Source organism: Lactuca serriola, chromosome 3 (assembly GCF_051521515.1).
Source record: "Lactuca serriola cultivar US96UC23 chromosome 3, Lser_US96UC23_V15, whole genome shotgun sequence".
In the NCBI taxonomy this organism is placed as follows: Eukaryota; Viridiplantae; Streptophyta; class Magnoliopsida; order Asterales; family Asteraceae; genus Lactuca; species Lactuca serriola.
In genome coordinates, this window is record NC_136410.1 from 38143363 (window position 1) to 38162849 (window position 19487).

The 19487-nt window shown below is 31.6% G+C and overlaps 2 protein-coding genes across 4 annotated transcripts; one reads left to right on the top strand and one right to left on the bottom strand.

Moving 5' to 3' along the window:
• The first annotated feature begins 5228 nt into the window (after positions 1–5228).
• Positions 5229–8837, top strand: LOC145091950 (putative methyltransferase PMT20). 3 transcript variants are annotated; one of them, XM_079029792.1, is made up of 9 exons: positions 5235–5400; positions 5529–5602; positions 6235–6541; positions 6656–6804; positions 6904–7099; positions 7203–7413; positions 7497–8172; positions 8255–8332; positions 8436–8837. In XM_079029792.1, the coding sequence occupies exons 3-9, from the start codon at positions 6272–6274 to the stop codon at positions 8650–8652; spliced, it is 1797 nt and encodes a 598-aa protein (XP_078885918.1). In that variant the 5' UTR covers positions 5235–5400; positions 5529–5602; positions 6235–6271; the 3' UTR covers positions 8653–8837. The 3 variants fall into 3 exon arrangements, with proteins under 3 accessions (XP_078885917.1, XP_078885918.1, XP_078885919.1); XM_079029791.1 differs by lacking the exon at positions 5529–5602 and having other exon boundaries at positions 5229–5400; XM_079029793.1 differs by lacking the exons at positions 5235–5400; positions 5529–5602 and adding an exon at positions 5623–6134.
• A 152-nt stretch (positions 8838–8989) lies between these two features.
• LOC145091951 (receptor-like cytosolic serine/threonine-protein kinase RBK2) lies at positions 8990–12028 on the bottom strand. Its single transcript, XM_079029794.1, has 9 exons — positions 11881–12028; positions 11407–11515; positions 10932–11315; positions 10577–10828; positions 10337–10491; positions 10153–10232; positions 9855–9990; positions 9604–9753; positions 8990–9539 (listed from the first exon to the last, which is right to left on the bottom strand). Exons 2-9 carry the CDS (start codon positions 11498–11500, stop codon positions 9363–9365), a joined length of 1428 nt encoding a protein of 475 aa, XP_078885920.1. The 5' UTR covers positions 11501–11515; positions 11881–12028; the 3' UTR covers positions 8990–9362.
• Positions 12029–19487: the final 7459 nt, after the last annotated feature.

Sequence of the window (19487 nt, forward strand, 5' to 3'; positions counted from 1 at the left end):
ATGGGTTGATTGTGTAAATCATCCATACTTGTATAGTGGGCTAATGCTCCATGGATAATCAAGTTGGGCTAAAACCCATAGGATGGTCCATGGATGTTCCATGGTGTATTTGAACCCATGGATCCAAGGAAATGGAAAGTCATGGCAATTAGGGTTTACCCTAATTGTAACACTATATAAAGATCTTATTCTTGACAAAAATCGGCGACTAGTATCATTCTAGAGAGGGCTAGCCGATTTTCATGAAGTGTAGAATTCTCTCAAGTTATTCCAAGTGTATTTGGTGTTGTGTGAACCATTTGAGGTGTCACACTTGGGGCACTAGGCACTTAAGCTTCATGAAGACTTTCTACATGAAAAAAGTATGTATTCTATCTTGTTATATTCATTATTTTATATGCTAGATTAGGATAATACCTTGGATGTTCAAATTTGTATGTATAATAGAGAAAACATAGATCCAAGGTATTTAGGGTTGCATGTACACTTAGGGGTGTTAGAATGCTCAAAACCCAACAGAATCGACCATACAAAATCGTGTGGTCCCCGACTCAAGTTACGGTTGGGATTCGCGAGTTCCACATCATTCTCTATACTCTCAAATTGATGTGCCGGTTAACCACACCAGCTCCATCAACAAGTTATAAAGAGAATGTGCAAATTTTATGGATAACATAAGATTCACAATAAATAGATTGAGAATTAACCTTGCAAAACCGCATGGTCCCCGACTCAAGTTACGCTTGAGAATTGCGAGTTCCATATCATTCTCAACTATATTCTAGATTGATGTGCCGGTTAACCACACGAGCTCCACCAATATAATATAAAGAGAATGTGCAATTTTCATGGATAATATAAACTCACATTCTATTAATAAAACGGGATTTTGTTTTATACTTGTATTTAGAATACTTTTAGATTGACCATTATCACTATCAAACCCTTTCGGTAACTCCATTCTCAAAATGCAATAAGGCGGTGAGGGTGGTAAGCGCGAAGCATATTAAAAACTGACCTCATTAGGAATCAAAAGAGACATCCTTAAACCCTTACATTAGAACGGGTGAGCCTAGTCGAGGTAAGACTGACAATGTCAATGTTTAAACACGCGAGGGCGCATGTTGTAACTTTCTTATATATATAGTAGACACGATTCTAATATATATAAATTCACGGGGTAAATTTAAAACTTTTTAAATTTAATCGTCTATTATTAATTCTAATCAAGTGCGAGGACGCAATGTAACAATTACTAAATCATTAGGGGTTAATATTCAAATTTATAATTCTCTATTACAAATAATATTAAATATTTAAATTAACTTAAACAGTAATAAGTATTCAAATTTAAAATATGATTAAATAATATTTATCCATAAATATTCAAATTTAAATAAACACATTTAAATAATATTTAATTTTTCCAGATTTAATCCAATTAGGTATTTATCCATGCAAAATAAAGCTTGAATTCGAAAAATAAGCAAGATTAAAATTCGATAATCCTGATCCACTGAGTTCACATCGTGAACTACTGGTTCACGTCGTGAACCCAAATCAAGGTTTCATCACATTACGAATTTTCCAATTAAACTTCCATCATTCAGTTCCAAAACATTATTTTCAGAAAACATGGATGTAGGGTGAAGGTAACCATGAACCAAGGGCTCTGATACCACTGTGTGATTGTATATAGTCACGTATGATAGACTAAAGACTCTTGATCTAGGCTCTATTACCTGTTCCTTATTTGCTTGGGATTCTAGGGTAGGATCACCTGTCTGGGTGTATATCTCACATCTGATTATATACGGTCATGCATTTCTTGGATTATTGCTACTTAGTATGTCGCTATGTAGTAGTGATCGGTTAGATCTGTATTCTAGCATCGAGCATGCTGATAGGCTGTGGTGATCCATTAGATCTATATTCTGGTGTCGAGTATGCTGCTATGCTGAAGTGATCTGCTAGATCTGTATCATGGTATCGAGTATATTGTTATGTTGTAGTGATCTGTTAGATCGGTATCCTGGTATGTAGGATGTTGTTATGCTATAGTGCACTGTTGGATCTGTATGTTATCTATACTTACCGGTTATCATCTGGTGAAGTGTCCTAGGGACTGTCTGTGGTTATGTAGGATAGCCTGAGTACTCTTGGTATAATCTTTCTTCCTTGTTTCTCGTTTGGTTGTGGCTCTAGAGTAGGATCATCTGTTTGGGTGGCTATGTCACCTCTGGCTACTTATGGTTACGCATTTCATGGCGGTTAACTGGTAGCGGGACTGTGTGCTGTGAGTGGACTAGTAGGTGGGAGTGAGTTGTATGATTGTTGTTTTCCTGTATTATGTGCCTGCTTGATCCTTGTTTGTTTATATGTCGAAATATGGTGGTAGTGGGTTGAGGCGGTCCTGCTTTGTGCTATAGGCCAAGATACCCGGTGCGGGCCGACTGTAAGCCGAAGGCACGGAAGCTCTGGTAGAGCGGTTGGGTTGAGGCGGTAGGCTAACAAACCCTGAGTATTACATCTCGATAACCGAGTGGACCCGATGCATGGATGCTTATATGTTTATCGTATGGGGTATTTTGGGGGAAACTCAGTAAACTTTATGCTTACCCAGTTGTTTATGGTTTCAAGTATCATTGGTGATTGTGAGAAGGTGAAAGCGAGACTGTACACACTCATCAACAACATTAAGGATTCCTCGTTTTCTATGAAAATATGATTTTTAATAAATGTAATTTGGAATAAACGGTTTTCTTAATAAGAGATTTATAAATTGGGATTTTTTTTCACCTTAATAAAAATGAAAAAATTTGGTTGTGAAAAATAAGACTTACAATTTCCACTAGATTTGATATTGTAGTTTGTTTTATGTTTTTTTTTATTTTATAATTCGTGAATCTGTTTTATTTCAATTACGTACTTTTCTCTTTTGAAGTAATGAATAGTTATGAATTTTATTAAATTTGTGTTTACTAACTATTTTTTTTATTTAATTTAAGTTATTAATTAACATTTAGTTTGTAAATTAGAATAATTTTATTATGGAAAAAAAGTGAGATGAAGTGAAAAGATGGTCATTTACTGGGTTTTGAAGACAGAGGACAAAATGATATGATGGTAAGGGTGAATGTGACCATACCCTCCACTAGGGATGTTATTCGGGACGGAACCGGACGGAACCGACCTGAATAACCTGAAAACCGAATAAGGGTAATTGCATAAACTGAAAACCAAACCGATTAACCAATACGAATTCGGTTTGGTTTGGGTATTAATCGGTTCGGTTCGGTTATTACCCGAATAACATGTATAAGATGATTAAGGACCTAATATAACCGAAAAAACCCGAATAAACCTTGTTAGGATTTTCTAACTCAAATTACCTGAATAATAGAATAACAATGTACTCTTATACATTAACGTAAAACATTTAAAGACTAACATAAGACAATAACACATTAAAAGAATAAAATTTACATAGTAGATTAACATAATGTGAATTAATTTCTTACTTGAGTTTCTTGAGTCGGCGCCTAATTTTTCATTACTAGACAAAGTAGGAATTTATGAATCCTTAGAGACAAGAGGAATGATCGACTTTTGAAAGTCTAAAACAAGAGGAATGATTGACAGAAATGATTTCGAGTTTGGAAATAGTTAAAAATATTAGTCGATTTTGAAATGATGAGAACGGGCGTTTTTTTTTTTTTTTTGGTTATGAACGACGATGACAGAAGTATGAATTATGATGTTGATTTCTATCGATAAGAGAAAGTGGACGGGGAATGCTTATTCGGGTCTGGTATTTAGAACCAAATAAACTCTTATTTGGGTAACTCGAACCGAGTAACTCGAGAACCGAATAAGCATAATATAGATACCCAAAACCCGAATCGAATTGTTTATTCGGGCCTAATTCGGTTCGGTTCGTTTCGAGTTTCCGGGCCAAATTCCCATCCCTACCCTCCACCCTAAGTGGTTATAAAGAAAAAAAATGTTTTGTTTTAAGAACCTAGGATGAACAAAAGAAAATCTTGATGAAAGCGGAAACATGAACAGAGTTGGTACGAGTATGTCAACATTTTTCCTTGAATTTTATGTTTTAGTTATTCGGTGAGTCTTGTAATCCAATAAATATAAATTGAAATCGATTTCTTTTAATTTAGATAGATACAAAATAGTAAATATTGGGAAAGAGATTTCAACAATATATATAACATTGTTTATGAATTCTTTTTTCCACAAATTACTGTTAATTTCGCAATAAGCCAGTAAGCACGTTGTGAAATTAATAATTGCTACAACTTTTTGTTAGGTTCCCACCAAAAGTATTTTAGAAAGTAAAAACTTTGTTATGCTCCCACCAAAAGAATATTAAAAAACTAAGTTTTTGTTTTGTATATACTGCGGAATTTTTTTCTTTTCTATGCCATGAAATTGTTCTGTATTAATGCAAAAGCGTTCATATTATGGAGAAAATAATATTCTTTACAAATTGATTTTGATTTTTTTTCATGGGGATTTAAAAAAAAATCATTTTCACAACAACAAAAACAAATGGTGCAAAAATAAAGTGTTAGGTCGAAAAATATTTTCTAGAAAGAAGTTTGATGTAAAAATGAGAAAAAGTCTAAAATATGCCTTAAACATAAGACCAATTTCATAGCCTATAGTGATTTTGCATGGCCATTGTGATATTGTTGGTAATTTTATGAAAATTGAAAAACTTTATGCTATTTTGTGAAAAGTTTAATAAAAAATGGCTATATTTGTTTTTGTTTTTTTTAATACTTATTTTCCTTTTTGGCACTTATCAACTAAATCTTTGAAGTTTAATAGTAATCGGTTGATTGACCTTTATATCTTTCAAATAAGGAGTTTAAGCTTATCTCAAATATCTACTATTCAAATTTATAAATTTAAAATCATGAGATTAAGCTTATCTCAAATATCAAATATTCAAATTTATAAATTTTAAATTAGGCGATTAAGCTTATCTCAAAGATCAAATATTCAAATTTATTCATTTAATAAATTTTAGTTTAAAAGCGAAACCACTTTAGATTTTACATATATGTATTTAGTTATTTACTATTTTACCACCCAAACAAAAGTGAGAGAACATACATACAAATACAAAAGACAGGAGTCAGAAAGCGTACAAACAGTGTATGTAGTTCATCTCATATATAATATATCTATGTATATCTATGCATGTGGGGTTACATGTATGTGTGTGTGAGGTTATAGATATCCCCTCGACTCACCCTTTCATCTCTTCACACACAGAGAGAGACAGTCTCTCTATCTCTCTCTAAGCTCTTCGTTTTGGGTTTCTTTACAGGATCCGTGTCTTCGTGTGGGTTTCATAAATCTCGGAATAAATTACAGGTAATACGTCAGATTTCATCAACTCCTATGTTCTTCAGTCCTTCGTTATTTGAACGATTGAATCTTTCTTCAGAAACATGAATCTTTTTTGCACCCAAATGGGTTTTCTGTGTGATTCGGTGTTGCAGATCTGATTTAGGGAGATTGGTTCTGGCCATTCTCGTCTTTAATTGCTTCGATTCGTGTGACCTTTCTGAAAATAGTATGAATCGTTCTTTATGAAAAGAAAGAAAATTTGGAGTGGGTTTTCTTTGGAAGTATTCGCCAATTCATCTTTACTCATCAAGTGTTCACAAGAACAAAAAAAGCTACTGATTGGGAGTTTGTTATAGTGATAAAAGAATCTTTGTTAACTTTTCGTTGGTTTACTGTAAAAAAAAGTAAAAGAAAAAAAAGAAAACACACGTAGTATTCATTCTCTCTTTCTCTCAGTCAGTAGGCATAATCATAGGCCCCCCAAAACAAAAATCATGAAATTGGACCAAAATTTCGGATGACTTTTTTTAATTAAAGTGAATCCGACATGGAAAGGGGCCAATTAGCGTTGTCGGCAACAACGTATGGTCGCCACCGGATCTTGACAAACTTTCTTGTTTTTCCACTTCTTGTGCCATCAGATCTGCACTTACTTCCGCCTCTGTTTTTTACTCTTACTCTTACTTGGCTTTGATTTCTGTTCTTTACCTTCTATTAGTATTTAGTACACGAATCATCTAGATCTGTTTCTGAACCGGGTTTGTCTCGAAACTCTTTTTTTGAGTAATTCTTTCCAGTTAAGTTCATTTTTTTTCTACTACTTGTTTAGTACGATTTTACAACTTGATTATTGTACAGATTTTAGGTATAAATTAGTGGTAAAAAAGAAGAAGAAATGAAGTATAAAGATGATAAACCAGGAAGACAACCTGAAAAAAGTTCAAGAGTGGTATCCATAGCAATATCGTTTGTGGTTCTATGTGGGCTTTCATTTTATCTTGGTGGGATCTTTTGTTCCGAAAAGAACAAAATTTCTAGTGTGCAAATTGGTAAAGAAGTCGAATCCATTGATCAAACTGTTTCTAGTCCGATTCAAGTGAAATCAGTTTCATTCCCGGAATGCAGTCCTGAATTACAGGATTATACCCCCTGCACCGATCCTAAGGTATATGACATTTTTCAATCTTTTTTTTTTTTGTTTTTCTTTGGTACATAAAGACAGATAAGACCATGTCTAGCTGATGTGATATTGATTATGACTGTTTTGTTTGATTAACAGAGATGGATGAAATACGGACGGCACAGGCTGACGTTCATGGAACGTCATTGTCCGCCAGTATTTGATAGGAAAGAATGCTTGATTCCACCACCAGACGGCTACAAGGAGCCGATCAGATGGCCAAAGAGCAAAGACGAATGTTGGTACAGGTAAATTTTGTAACTTTCTTTTATTTACTTTTTTTTTTGTCAAATTATGATAAAAATATCGGTTTTTTTCTTAATTTTTTTTAAAAAAAAATGTTATAGGAATGTACCGTATGACTGGATCAACAAGCAGAAGTCGAACCAGCATTGGTTAAGGAAAGAAGGGGAGAAATTCTACTTTCCGGGTGGTGGTACTATGTTTCCTAATGGTGTTAGTGCTTACGTTGATTTGATGCAAGATCTAATTCCAGGGATGAAAGATGGAACTGTTCGTACAGCCATTGATACCGGATGTGGGGTTAGTTAGTTTTTCAATTTGGAAATATGGATTCAAGGATTCTAACCATGGTTAAGTTTTTGTGTTTGTGAATACTTAAATCTTGAAATATATGGTTTGTCAGGTGGCTAGCTGGGGAGGTGACTTGCTTGATCGTGGCATTCTAACGGTGTCTCTTGCTCCGAGAGATAACCATGAAGCTCAAGTTCAGTTCGCGTTAGAACGTGGGATTCCGGCGATTCTTGGAATTATATCAACACAACGTCTCCCATTCCCATCAAATTCATTCGACATGGCTCATTGCTCAAGATGCCTAATACCATGGGCAGAATTCGGTATTTTTGTTAATCCTTTTAACATATTTTGAATCAGAATCTTTACCCTGACTGATGATCTGATGTAAACGGTTGATTTTCAGGTGGGATTTACCTTCTTGAAGTACACAGGATCCTGCGTCCGGGAGGATTTTGGGTGCTCTCGGGTCCACCCATAAACTACAAACGTCGGTGGAGAGGTTGGAACACGACGATTGAAGATCAAAAGTCCGATTATGACAAGTTGGAAGAACTTCTGACTTCGATGTGCTTTAAATTGTACAACAAAAAAGACGATATTGCTGTTTGGCAGAAAACCACCAATAACGATTGCTACAAACAGCTCGATGCTCCCGATAACTATCCACCAAAATGCGACGACGGGACTGAGCCCGATTCCGCCTGGTACACCCCGTTGAGGCCGTGTGTGGTGGTGCCGAACCCTAATTTGAAGAAATTGGGGTTGGGATCGATCTCAAATTGGCCGGAACGATTGCACGAGGCTCCGGATCGGATCGGTGATGTTCGTGGTAGCAGCGCCGGAGACTTCAATCGCGATGATAAGAAATGGAAGAATAGAGTGAAGCATTACAAAACATTGCTTCCGGTTCTTGGAACTGATAAAATACGGAACGTGATGGACATGAACACGCGATATGGAGGTTTTGCCGCCAGTTTGATTGATGATCCGCTTTGGGTCATGAACGTGGTGTCGTCTTATGCTCCCAATACACTTCCGGTGGTTTACGATCGGGGCCTCATCGGAACTTTCCATGACTGGTAAGAACACGCATAACAATCATATACATGTTTTGATTGTTAATCATAATTTTTTCTTACCAAGTGAATTGATTTCCGTTAGGTGTGAGGCATTCTCGACGTATCCTCGAACATACGATCTTCTTCATGTAGACAGCCTATTTACATCTGAAAGCCATAGGTAAAACCCTAAACCTTAAACCTTGGTTGGAGTCGAACAGACATAGGGGTTGAGTTTTGGGAAAACTAATAAAATTGACGAGTGATTAATTGAATAATTGCAGGTGTGAGATGAAATACGTGTTGTTGGAAATGGATCGGATCTTGAGGCCAAACGGGTACGCCATAATTAGGGAATCAAGCTATTTCGTAGAAGCCGTTGCTAAGATAGCAAAGGGGCTGAGATGGAGTTGTCGTGTAGAAGCCACCGAAGATGATAATGAAAAAGAAAAAGTTTTGATATGTCAGAAGAAACTCTGGTACTCGCAGCAGAACTCATAGCAAAAGTATCAGAAAAATGTGTCATTTTTTGTTTCAATATTATATATATAAAATTTAAGTATCCAAGAAAAGGAAAGATTAGTTAACTCAATTAAAATCATATTACTATATTAGGATAGATGTCTCATGTCTGTGTTGTAGAAGAAATATATTTTGATTTTTAATTATATACTTTTTCCGTTTTATTTTCTTGGTTTTTATTTTAATTTTTTAAACCTGTTTATCGTGACTATTGTAAGACCAAATTCTTATCTTATTGTATGTAACATGATTTGTGATTCTTCCCTATTTGTATTGCGAATAGTGTTTAAAAAAATTGAAATCGAATATATAACAATGAAAATAAAAGATTTATACTACATAATTTTTGAGTATAGAACAATTACATTAAGAGCACCAATAATCGAAATGTACATAATTTGGTGATTCTCTTGTCATTTCTATAGCAAATTCTCTTGTCATTTGTAAACAGATGAGCAAAATTGGTAATCAGTTGAAATAAAATGCAACTTTATGTTACCTTGAGTGAGTGAGGTGCGGATTTAAAATCCGCGAGCCAATGCGTGCTTGGTTTATGTTGTTGGAGGCTTTGTGCATAGATTCTATTCTATTCCATAAAGGAAGAAATAGAAAACAAAAAAAAAACACAACTCAAGTCAACAACATCTGGATGCATGGATTAAGTAATATAATCCAAAAAAACACAAATTCTAAAGCTCCAATGCGATTTGGTTTTGTTGATTTAAATCATCTGGTTGTAATAAGTCTTCTGGATCATAATCTTCAGCATATAGCTCCACGGATGACCCCCTTCTGAAGGCAGTCCTCTTTAGAAACCGTCTTTTGCTATTAAGTATGCCTTCATCGCCATTTAGCATCCTATAAACCTGCATCATATTTTGGTTTTAATTTTATTATTATAATTTTTTTTTACAAAAGTAGGGAAATTACCTGGCTCATTTTAGGACGTTCGGTTGGGATATGATTAATGCATAGGGAAGCAATTGACACGATGCAATTTAACTGGTCCATGTCACAAGCACCAGAAAGTTGAGGATCAAGAAGCTCTTGAAAGTTTTTTGAAGCGATTAATGGCTTAGCCTGCAAGTAATTTATTTAATCAAAATTAGTAAATTGTTGTTTTGGTTTTAATAAATAATAATAGTAATAATTAGTAAGTGAATGAAAAACATGGAACATACCCACATAACGAGACTATGTTGTGACTCATCGACAGCAGGGCGTCCGGTGATAATCTCTAACAAAAGTACCCCAAAAGCATATACGTCGGTTTTTTCGTCAATTAAACCATTCATGAAAATCTCGGGAGCGAGGTACCTGTAATATGGAAAAGGACGCATACTGTTTAGGTTGGATGGAATGGAATGAGTGATTGCATTCCATGATCATGTTTGTTGGTAGCGGAATCAACCATGCCATTCCTTCCCTGATTCCATCATAACAAACACTAACTATAAAAGTAGAAAAACCATCACATACCCGAATGTCCCTTCAAGTTGTGATACAGTGAGGTGCATCCATTGATCCGGTAGCCATTTTGCCAACCCAAAATCAGAAATCTACAATTCCATTAAAATAAGCGATCATTAAAAAAAAATTAAATCTTCATAAGAACACAACTAACAAAAATCAAAGTCTAAACCTGCTTACTTTATTTAATTACCTTAGGTTCAAAATCCTCTGAAAGCAAAACATTAGCTGCCTTAATATCCCTATGAATAATCCTCCGTTGACAACCCTCATGAAGATATGAAAGACCTGAAGCAGCGCCTATGGCAATATTAAATCTCACTCCCCATTCCAGTTGATTATTATGACCTGAAATAAACAAACAATAGCAATATTAGTAACAGTTACTTAAAATAAATAAATAAATAAATAAAGTCTTTAATAATTAACTAACCACTAAGAAGAGATGCTAAGCTTCCATGATGTGACAAAGGAAGAACAAGATGCATGCCCCCTTCAATCCCATAGCCAATAATATGAGCAATATTCGGATGATTGACATGAACAAGAATTCCCAATTCAGATAAAAAATCTGACGTCATTTCTTCAGGTGTACCCCTGGTTAGTCTTTTCACTGCTATAAGTTGCCCATCTTCTAAATGACCCTTGTAAACTTCTGAATACCCTCCCTCTCCAATTAAGTATTCTTCACAACATCGTAGAAAGTGATTAATAAAAAAAAAACTAAATAATAATAATAACAAGATTCAAAGGAAGAAAAGAAAAAGGTTTTAATGGAAGCTACAAACCACGGCTAAAATTGTTGGTTGCAGATTCCAGATCTTGGAGTGAGAAATTTTTCCATGATGCTTCAAAACAATGCAATTCAGCATCCATGTTAATTTGAGGTAGGTCTGGTATGCATTCACTCAATTTCCGGCTTTTTTTCCTTGTTAATCTCTTAATGGAATGCAGGCTAGGATGGAATGAGGTTGACCCTTTTTTAATTTTTTTCAAGAATCCATGCCATTGATTGTCGGAATCGATATCTAAATGGATGGCTTTGGAAGATGATGAAAAGAAAGAGTTGGAATTGGAATCCGGTAATGTAGTGCTGGCTTTGGCTGAAGGTGGGTCAGATTCGTTTCCATCATCATCATGATGGTCTTCATCTTTATATAAAGACTCTAGTTCTATAAATACAATTACATATAATTACTAGTCAAAAAATCATGTTATAAATAAAGAACATTGTACAGAAGAAGGGCTTTTTGTTTTGTTTACCTTCAGCGAAAGTGGGAAACGCAGAATCAGAGAAGATAATTCTCTTATTCCCAACTGCAAAGATAACCTTTTTCTTTGTTTCATTTTCAGCCATCTTTTGTCACAATTTCTGAAGATTAAGATAGGCCAAAAAGAATATATTAGAATATCAACGTGAAATTGGAAAATGGAGAATATGTGAAAGCAGAAAGCTAACACGCCTTAACCTTTACTGTTCCCCTCGACATATAATTTCATAAGCCCCGAAAACATTCAAACCTAATCATACTATATTTGCCCAATTGTAATGGCTACAAACACACAAATTACATTATAATATGCTTTGCAATTGCAAAAAGCTATTAAACTGAAATGAATTATGGCTACTGCAATCAAACCCTAGAATTTCTTTGCCGATGTCAATAGTGACGGAGGTTATGCACAATTCATCAAGACATAATAAATTAGCGATTGGAATAATGATAACGGAGATACCTTAAGGTATGTGAAGGTTCTGAACCAATGAATTCTTGCGCCACAGAGATTCAGAGAGACAGAATCATAATCCTCTCTCTGATGATAACGAACGAGCGACATAGAAAGAGAAAGAGAGAGAGAAGAAGAAGAGAAGAGTAGCGAGGAAAGAGCGGTTAGCATGGTTTTTGTATTGTCTACGTTTTTCCTTCTTTTATATTTCCCCCGATTTTCATGCAACAAAACGGGATTCCTCTGCTGGTGCAATAAAATATATTTCTAAAATAGCAACCAACTTATTGAATTTGGGCAGGTAGATTGTAGTTTGTAAAATGAAAATTTTGAAATGTGTAAAATTAGACAAGTTTTAACAAAAGATAAATACAATAATACATTTAAAAAAAGATAAATTGTTATAATATGTAGGGACTTTTTTTAATCTCTAGTTAAAGTAGCTTTGAATTATAAGTTTTTTGTTTAAAATAAAACTAAATATTTTATTGATGAACGACATTTTTTTTCTTGATATTTTTCTTAGAAACTAAAGCTATAATCTTCAAAAAGTTATGTATCAAACACATCCTTTATTATACACTAGACGAATATCTACGAGTTGCGCAGAATATAACAATATATTTGAAAATCTTACAAATATATGTTTTTTAAATATAATAAATATTGTAATAATTTGGTATAAATATTGTTTGTTTTGAATAATATGATAATGCAGATATCTTTTAAAATTGTATAATCTTAAGTGTTTTAATTACGTCTACTTACAGATTACTTATCAATAAAATTAAATATAATATATGATTTAATGATATTTATAGTTGTTGTTATGATTAATTAATTTAAAAAAATTATTTGTTTAAAATTTTAATTTCTATCATTGTAATTCTTTAAAACATCAAACATTGTTTTTTGTTTTTAAAGACAACAATATAATTTTTATATATAATTTTACTTTTAACTATTGTTGTTATAAGTTATTTAAAATAATGTATTTCGAAACTCTTAATTATTTTAATTTGGTTTCAAAAATCTAATGTTTTTAAAATTTATTTGATGAATATTGTTAGTTTCTATGATTGTATTTATTTAAAACAAAAAATATTGTTTTTGTTTTTAAAGAAAATATTATAGTTTTATATATAATATTACTTTTAAATATTCTTAATGTAAGTTATTTTTAAGCTATTTATTTGAAAATTATTAATGATTACCAAAAATAGTTTAATGGTTTTTTTTTGTTAATTTAGGATTAGAATTTAGGTTTTACACTATAATTTATAATTTTTAACTATTTATAAAACACTTTCTCGATTTTTTTCAAGTTTAACTGAAATTTTGATTTAAGTTAATTGTTTAATATTATATTGAAATTAATAGTTTAACTAGTTTGTATAAACTCATAAATTATACAAATGTTGTGACTTTAAAATGATAATTGCTCACATACAACAACATATTTAAACTAATAAGTTAACTATAATATGCTAAAAAGTTAAAATATAATTTTATAAATAAAAATATAATATGAGATTTTAATATTATAGTTTAGTCAATCGTTTGAATAACTTCTACCCGTGACTTACACATGAATACAATTAAATATATAATATGGTTTAATGTTATTTATAGTTGTTGTTATTGTTAATTAATTTTTTAAAATTTATTTGTTTAATGTTTTAATTTCTATCATTATAATTTTTTAAAACATCAATCATTGTTTTTTTTATTTATTTTAAAGATAACAATATAATCATTTATATAGAGTTATTTTTAACTATTGTTATTGTATGTTATTTTAAACTACTTATTTGAAAACTTTTAACGATTATAAAAATATCTTTAGGAAATATTTTAGTTAAATTGAGATTACAATTTAGTTTTTGCATTTATTACTACAATTTATTGCTTTTAACTATTTACAAAACAATATATGATGTTTTAAATAATTATAATGATAGAAATTAAAACGTTAAGAAAATAAATTTAAAAATTAAGTAACAATAAAAAACTATAAATAACATTAAGTCATATATTATATTTAATTTTACTCATTAGTAACTCGCGGGTAGAAAATATATGTATATATTATCATATAATTCAAAATAATTAATGTATTATATCAATTTAGTATACAAATTATTATATCAAATTTAACAACAACGTTATTGTTGTATTTAAAAAAACATATAGTTGTAAAGATTTCAACTATATATGTGTTTATGCGCAAACATTCATTTGAAACTCTCATGACTTTTCAATTTCTTTTTAATAATGATTATAAGTTGGTTAATAAGATTAAATAAATATCAAACCTAAAGTATAAACATATATAAACTAAATTTCAATATTAAAAGAATATATTTACTTCTACTTATAAATTTATGTTTTTAACTTTTAACATATTGAACTTAATTTATGAGTTTAAATATATTGTTGGATGTAAACCATTATCATTTTAAAGCTATAACTTTTGAACAGTTTGTATAAAATACTTAAATTATAAATTTAAATGTGACATTACAGGATCAACTTAAATATAAATTTTAGTTTAACTTAAACAAACCAAATAATATTTTGTAAATAGTTAAAAGTGATATATTGTAGTGTCTTTCTAATAATGATTATAAGTTGGTTAATAAGGTTAAAAAAATATCAAACCTAAAGTGTAATCATAAATAAACTAAATTTCAATATTAAAATAATATCTTTACTTCTACTTATAAAGTTCTGTCTATAACTTTTAACATATTATACGTAATTTATTAGATTTAATATGTTATTGTATGTAAACCATTATCAATTTAAAGATATAACTTTTGAACAGTTTTGACAAAATACTTAAATTGTTAATTTAAATATAACATTATAGTGTCAACTTAAATATAAATTTTAGTTCCATTTAAAAAACTCAATGGATATTTTGTGAATAGTTTAAAGTGATAAATTATAGTACTAAATGCAAAAAATAAATTAATATCAATTTAACTAAAATATTTCCTAAATGTATTTGTATAAGCATTAAACGTTTTCAAATAAGTAGCTTAAAATAACTTACAATAACAATAGTTAAAAATAACTGTATATATTTGATTATTTAGTTACCTTTAAAATCAAAAAATAATGTTTGATGTTTTAAATAATTATAACAATAGAAATTAAATGTTAAACAAATAAATTTTAAAAAATTAATTAACAATAACAACAACTATAAATAACATTAAACCATATATTATAATTAATTTTATTCATGAGTAACTCGCGGGTAGAAGTCATCGAAACGATTGAGATTATACAGTTATAAAAGATTTATATATTATCATATAATTCAAAATAATCAATACATTATATCAATTTAATATACAAATTATTATATCGAATTTAAAAACAACATTATTGTTATATTTAGAAAAACATTATATCTGTGAAGATTTCAATTTCTTTCTAATAATTATTATAAATATGTTAATAATGTTAAATTAATATATAAACAAAATTCTAATCATAAATTTTCTAAACTACAATATTAAAATATCATATTCTATTTCTATTTATAAAATTATGACTTTAAGTTTTTAACATATTATAACTAACTTATTAGTTTAAATATGTTGTTGTATGTGAGCAATTGTCATTTTGAAGTCATAACTTTTGTATAATTTATGATTTTATACAAAATAATTAAATTATTAATTTCAATAATATGTTATGTAACAATCGTAAAAAGTAGGTCGAGGTCTGCCGAATAACGACCATAACAAATTGTGACAGAGTACTTAATGTACAAGGTTCTTATAAAAATAAGTATATATTTTTAACAATAAGAATCGTTTAATATAGATTATTATTGGAATGCGACTAGATATATATACTAATAAAATCAATAAGATATCTACAATTATGTATATGTAGTGAAATGGGTTTTATCTATAAAAATATCCAAGTCCTTATGAATGTTATATGTAATAATAAGTGGATCATATTATCATATGGAAAATATATAACAAAATAAGTGAATTTTGAAATATATGTATAAAAGTATATGGTTAGAAACTCTCAAGACTTAGCCCTATAAAAACCCAAAAGTTCATTTTGTCACACTACACCATTTAACAACTAGTACATACAATCAACTTTAGATGTATCTAAGACAAGCTTTGAATGCCAAAGTCAACTCCTAAGGGTCTATCCCTTTTCTCTTGGAGTGTTTAAGTCTTCCAACCACCCATTCATATCATTTCCCTTTATGAGTAAGTACACTCATTTACAAGTGTTGCTTGCAAGTATCAACCCAAAGTACATGACAATTGAAGAATCTTACACCCTACCTCAAACACTCCCACGTTTTCTTTCCCTTCTTTCCTCTAAGCCATAAAAATTATGCACAAATGGTACTAGGTGTAAATGCAAATGGGTAAGACAATAACTTCAAGCAATGAACCAAAGTACCACCCACTTAATGATAGCCAACAATCTAGAGCTATAAAAGGACTCTTCATGGTTGGAAATGGCAGCCCAAAATCACCCTTCAAACCTTTTTCTCTCCATATTTTCTAGCCTAAATTCGTTTTCATCAAGGAACACCTCCACCGGAGGTGTTTATTGGCGAGTTTACCGGCGAGAAAAAAGGCAGCAGCCTCTCGAAATCCTTCCCTGATTAACCACCCTTCGAGACAGCCAAACACCCTCCCTGGATCGATCTTGTTGCCGCCAATCATTTCCCTCAAGAACTGCTGCAAAAACAGGAAGGAAAGGGGGCGAGAAAGTTGTCTGAAACATCCCCCGACAACCCATTTTCTGTCGACAGCCCTGTAGTGTTTTGGGTGAGTTTATTCCACCTTAAAAGCCTTAAATACTTGCTCTTTTGAACACCCTTGTGAAGTTTGATAATCTAAAACTAGATTCGTTTATTGTTGGTGAAGGTGTCGGGTCTTGAACGAAGCACAAACCTCACCAAATCCTCATTTCTAAACTCGAGAATCACGCTCCAAATGTGAGTTTTTATGGCCCCATTTTTACATTTTTAGTTGTTTGGGGGGAGATACATACTTCAGTATTTTGATATAATATGATGGATAAAAAGTTTATATGTTACATGCATGCAAAGTTAATACTACATACAAAGACTATTAAAGTCTATGTTTATTATAAATACTATTTTTACAAATAAAGTTTGTTAAAAAGGTGGTGATTAGTAATTGATATACGCAAGAATTTTAAAAAATGTTAGACTTATTTACAAGCACTTGTGTAAACAAAAATGTTAGATAAGAGTAATCTAGTGTTATATTATTTGTCGGAACAAATAAAAATATCATTAAGAACTTACGTCAAAATTTTGATAAATGAACATTTTTAACTTGTCATGATAGGTATAACCATATGACTTATGTATATAGGGGGATTAAGCTTATTTTTCATCAAGTATTAATATTAAAGAATTAAACGGGATGATAAAATAAAAATATACAAATGAATTATAAAATGATATCAAGAGTATGAGAATAAACCACAAGTAGTTATATACTATGGTATAATATGAAATCTCGCCGATAAATAATGTGTATGTATTTTTAAGACTAAAGTTTACTTACAAACAAAATTAATACGTTTTCAACACTAAGTGAATATTAAAAATAAAAAAATATTTGATTAAAGCGACAACCGGTCACCTGACGTAACATCGACACGTATGAAGTACTCGACTACGCTAACAGAACGTCCTTCCTATCGGATGGTAGATTGAAAATACTTGAGTTACTACCGTCTCATTATTCGAACGCTAGGTTAAATTTAATATTTAACTAAATGCACTAGCTAAAAATAAGATCTTAATAATTTAAGGTATGCGTTGGTGATCATTGGAAGCGACGAATTCTATGAATTAAGGAATTGTCGTCATGGATTGTGCGGATTGTGTATCCTGTGTGTGCTTGTGGGAGGATTTTATCGAAAGGGGTGAAAGAGAATTTTATGATGGTGTGTTTTTCCTTCGTAAGGATCAAATTCTGGAATTGACACCTAGCTCTATAACCGTTAATCCAGGAGAGATCATATACTGTAGATCTATGTACACGGCATAGATTCATAATAAAGAACTTTGGTGTAGATCTATTCTTATGGGAAGATTTATGCGAATCGTATTTTTTTCGTCTGTGATTGCTAGCTACAACTTCGTCTGACGAGGCAACACACGTCAAGTGTTTCTTTCTTCGTTACTATACAACTGCTTTTAAACGTTAGTAATGATCTCGATTCCTCCATTTTATATTATATTGTGTCTGTGTGGCTTGCGGAGGAGCGACATATAGTGTCGGTTATAGGCATATTGATATATTGAAGACTTTTATTCGAAGGAGTATAGATCTATATTGAATCAATTCTCCCAATTTGGGGCTGAGAGTGTCGAGTGTATAGGGTGTTATCTACCTCTCCTTGCGACATAACTCTTCGTAATCGGACAAGATCCAAATAATAAAAATTGTTATGAGGATGACTAATCCTTATCGTTAAAAAGTGTTTGAATAATAAAATATGCGTCATAATTTACCGGTTTTTTTTTTGGAAAAATTATTTTGGATTATAAAATTTTCGGAGTCAAAAGAAAACCTATAAAGCTCAACAACATTATTGTTGACATATTTCCAAAATGTATGTATCTCTAGGTGTTCATGGTGGCCGGAAGAACTCTCATCCCGTGTGAGGATGAAGGAATTGACGTTGAAAATAAATTGTCGGCTCTATAGTAGCATTTTGTTTCTTTTATGTTGTAAGAAATCAAAACCTACGTATAATGCTTATGGATTATTAAACGGTGTATTTTGTCATACTCAGGCTTCGGAAGAATGTAATATTGTATAAATTCTGTTATTAAACGTCGTTGGTCGGGGTGTGACAGATTAGTATCAGAGCTAACGACTATAGCGAATTAGTACTTTCCTTAAAAGAGAAACTATAGTCTACGGGCTTACTCTAATAGGTTCAAGTATTCCAAAACCTATATCATACCCGATGACTATTTGTATGCTATGTATATTATCTGTGTATGTGTTTATATGCTTTCCGAGCTCAGCTCAATGATTGGAAGGGGCCCCGATGACTGGACGGGTCCCGATGATCGGGCGGGGCCCATTGTATGTTTACTGTATGTTTGGTATGTGGTATTTGGGGAACTAACTAAGCTTTATGCTTACGGTTTTCAGTTTATATTTCAAGTACTCCAGTTTTCAAATGAAAGAGCTCGGGACAATCGCAGCGCATACACCCGTATTTTTCCGCAATATGCGATCTTTGGGAGCGAACTCTGATAATTGTTTTATTTGGAACGTTTTTCAATGTTTTGTCAAAGTTAAAATAGTGTTTTGATTATAATAAAAATGAAAACTTTACCCTGGATTTTTGGGTCGTTGAAAGTTGGTATCAGAGCCTTAATTTGAGGGATTTAGGCATACTCTCGTGTGTGCCTGAACTCAAACTGAGGGTTTGGTGAAATTTTTATAAAATAAACATTTAACTAAAAAGGAATTTCTAATCAAAGAAAAGGGGTTTGATTCGTGTAATCGGTCGATCTCCAGTAAGTGGTTCCCAGAATACCAATACATGTTATTATGATTATG